This window comes from Penaeus monodon, chromosome 30 (assembly GCF_015228065.2).
Source record: "Penaeus monodon isolate SGIC_2016 chromosome 30, NSTDA_Pmon_1, whole genome shotgun sequence".
In the NCBI taxonomy this organism is placed as follows: Eukaryota; Metazoa; Arthropoda; class Malacostraca; order Decapoda; family Penaeidae; genus Penaeus; species Penaeus monodon.
Window position 1 is genome coordinate 4,326,934 of NC_051415.1, and position 2,036 is coordinate 4,328,969.

The 2,036-nt window shown below is 39.7% G+C and overlaps 1 protein-coding gene across 1 annotated transcript in view; it reads left to right on the forward strand.

Annotated features, from left to right (window-relative positions):
- Window positions 1–2,036, forward strand: part of LOC119592477 (uncharacterized protein KIAA0825 homolog) — a 10,021-nt gene that overhangs the window by 5,681 nt on the left and 2,304 nt on the right. The window contains exons 10-14 of the mRNA XM_037941306.1: window positions 42–206; window positions 443–541; window positions 794–874; window positions 1,120–1,329; window positions 1,744–1,937. Of these exons, the coding sequence (XP_037797234.1) occupies window positions 42–206; window positions 443–541; window positions 794–874; window positions 1,120–1,329; window positions 1,744–1,937 (749 nt within the window). The remainder of the gene's footprint in view (window positions 1–41; window positions 207–442; window positions 542–793; window positions 875–1,119; window positions 1,330–1,743; window positions 1,938–2,036) is intronic.

A 2,036-nucleotide genomic window follows, 5' to 3' on the forward strand; every position in this document is an offset into this window, starting at 1 on the left:
GCTCTTTCATATTCACATTTCCCGTTCATCTTATATTGCAGGGTTTACTAATGCGGAAGTTCTTGGGTACAAAGACCCTGATGGAGGGACTGCATGATGCCCCTGGACAGGTCACAGCAGGAAAACCCTGTGACGGCCCCATGTGCATGCCACACCTGTGCTCCCCTCCTCTGATACCTCACACTGTGTACGCTGCCATTGCTCAGGTACGACTTTGTTCTCTGTCTGTTAAGATAATGTGTGTCTGTTCCTTTTTCTTTCTTTCTTTTTTGTCTATTGCTCCTGATGCAAATTGTGTGTTTGTACAGCATATTAATCAGTTATTTGATGAAAGCTGAAGTTATCAGTTGCAGTCTATTTTATGTACCATTATGTTGACTTGTTTGCATGGTAAGAAGGCATGATATATGAGAAACTAATGAAGGTACTGCCTGACTTACAGATTGTGATGCGATGTGTGGATTGGACGCCAGCCTTGTCCAACCTGATTGGTCCTGGCGTCAAACAGTCTGGCTTGTGGGATTCCTTAGACCGCACGCAGGTATGGTACATTTTGTCCAGTGAGAGATGATGAGAGATAAGAAAATTATGGTAGTTTTGATAGAGCCTTGTATCTTTGAAGCAAAATTGTAGAGTTTGTGATTTCAAATTGTTTTGTCAAATAAAGTTCTCAGCAAGATATGTCTCTTATCAGATTCTTATAGAATCACTTTTTAGAGAATAAGAATTTCTTTTAATATAAGTTTTTGAAAAAGTTTGTTTTCTCCACATATTTTATTCTATCATTTCACAGGTTTGGAACATCCAGCGTCCACCATGGCATCATGCTCTCGTGCAGTTGATTGCTCCGAGTGTAGTGGGTGTTGTTGCTGAGGTACGTAAGATGAAACTTAGCTGTCAAGGTTCTTTGATACTATGTAGTTGTACTTTTTTGGCACTTTTTTCAGCATTTGCTCCTTAGCATTTTTACAGTTGCTCTTTCTTTGACACAATATTCTGCCTGATAGGATGTAGAATCTCCTTACATTTGTTTTTGATTTGACTTTATTCATCTTTTCTCTTCTACTGATTTTTTTCTTTTTCTCTTTCTTTTCATTGAACTCTTATTTTTCACGCCAGGTCATGAGAGCAGTGCCGCCCAAGCCTCCTGCGAAGCCAGCCCACCCCAGCCAGCTATCAGTCAGGCTTGAGCACCATCTGGCTGCTTGGACTCTGCAGCTGTTGACTGGCCTGGAAGGTGTTGCCGACTCGGTACCTCTCCCAGTCATTTACGCGGCTCATACCATCAACACATATCTTCCTCCTACCATCAAGCCTACAGGAGGGCATGTGAGTGTGTTTTTGTATAATCACTTCTTAACTTGTTATGTAAACATTATGCATCTAATATTGGAACCAGAGTAGGTTGCATTGCAGAGCATTGCCTTGAAATTTTGGATGAAGTTGTAGGCTGGCTGTAATTTTTAGAAGTATTAGTTTTGAAGCATTTAGGGAATAAGAGAATACAAGAGCAGTGTATTGGGGATTATTATGCAAGATCTGTGGGGTTCTGATTTATGTAGGAGTGTCTTCTGTGGATAGATTACCTGTATATGTTTCGAAAGTTAAAAAAATGTTCATGTTCATTTAAGATTTTTCGTGTTTCATCGTTAACACATGTGTAATCATATGTGCATTTACACAAGTGTTGGTATTCACCCAATGAACGGAATGATTATATCTTTACAATTTGATTCTTTAAAGGTGGTTACACATTTGGTGGTTAATGCCCTGTATTCAACGGTGAATTCACGAACGTCCCTGGACCAATTGAATGATTCCCCAATCACTGACGGACAATGGGACATGATGATTGCTGTTGGTGAGAGGCTGTGTTCTTTGCATGATGGGAACTATGACACACACCTGAAGCAAATGACACAAGCCCTGTTGTTGCAGTAAGTAGTAAATTGTACATTTTTTCAATATGGAACTTGAGAGACCTCAAGTGAAAGATGAAAGGAGTGTTAATGTATATAAACATATAAATAGAAGTA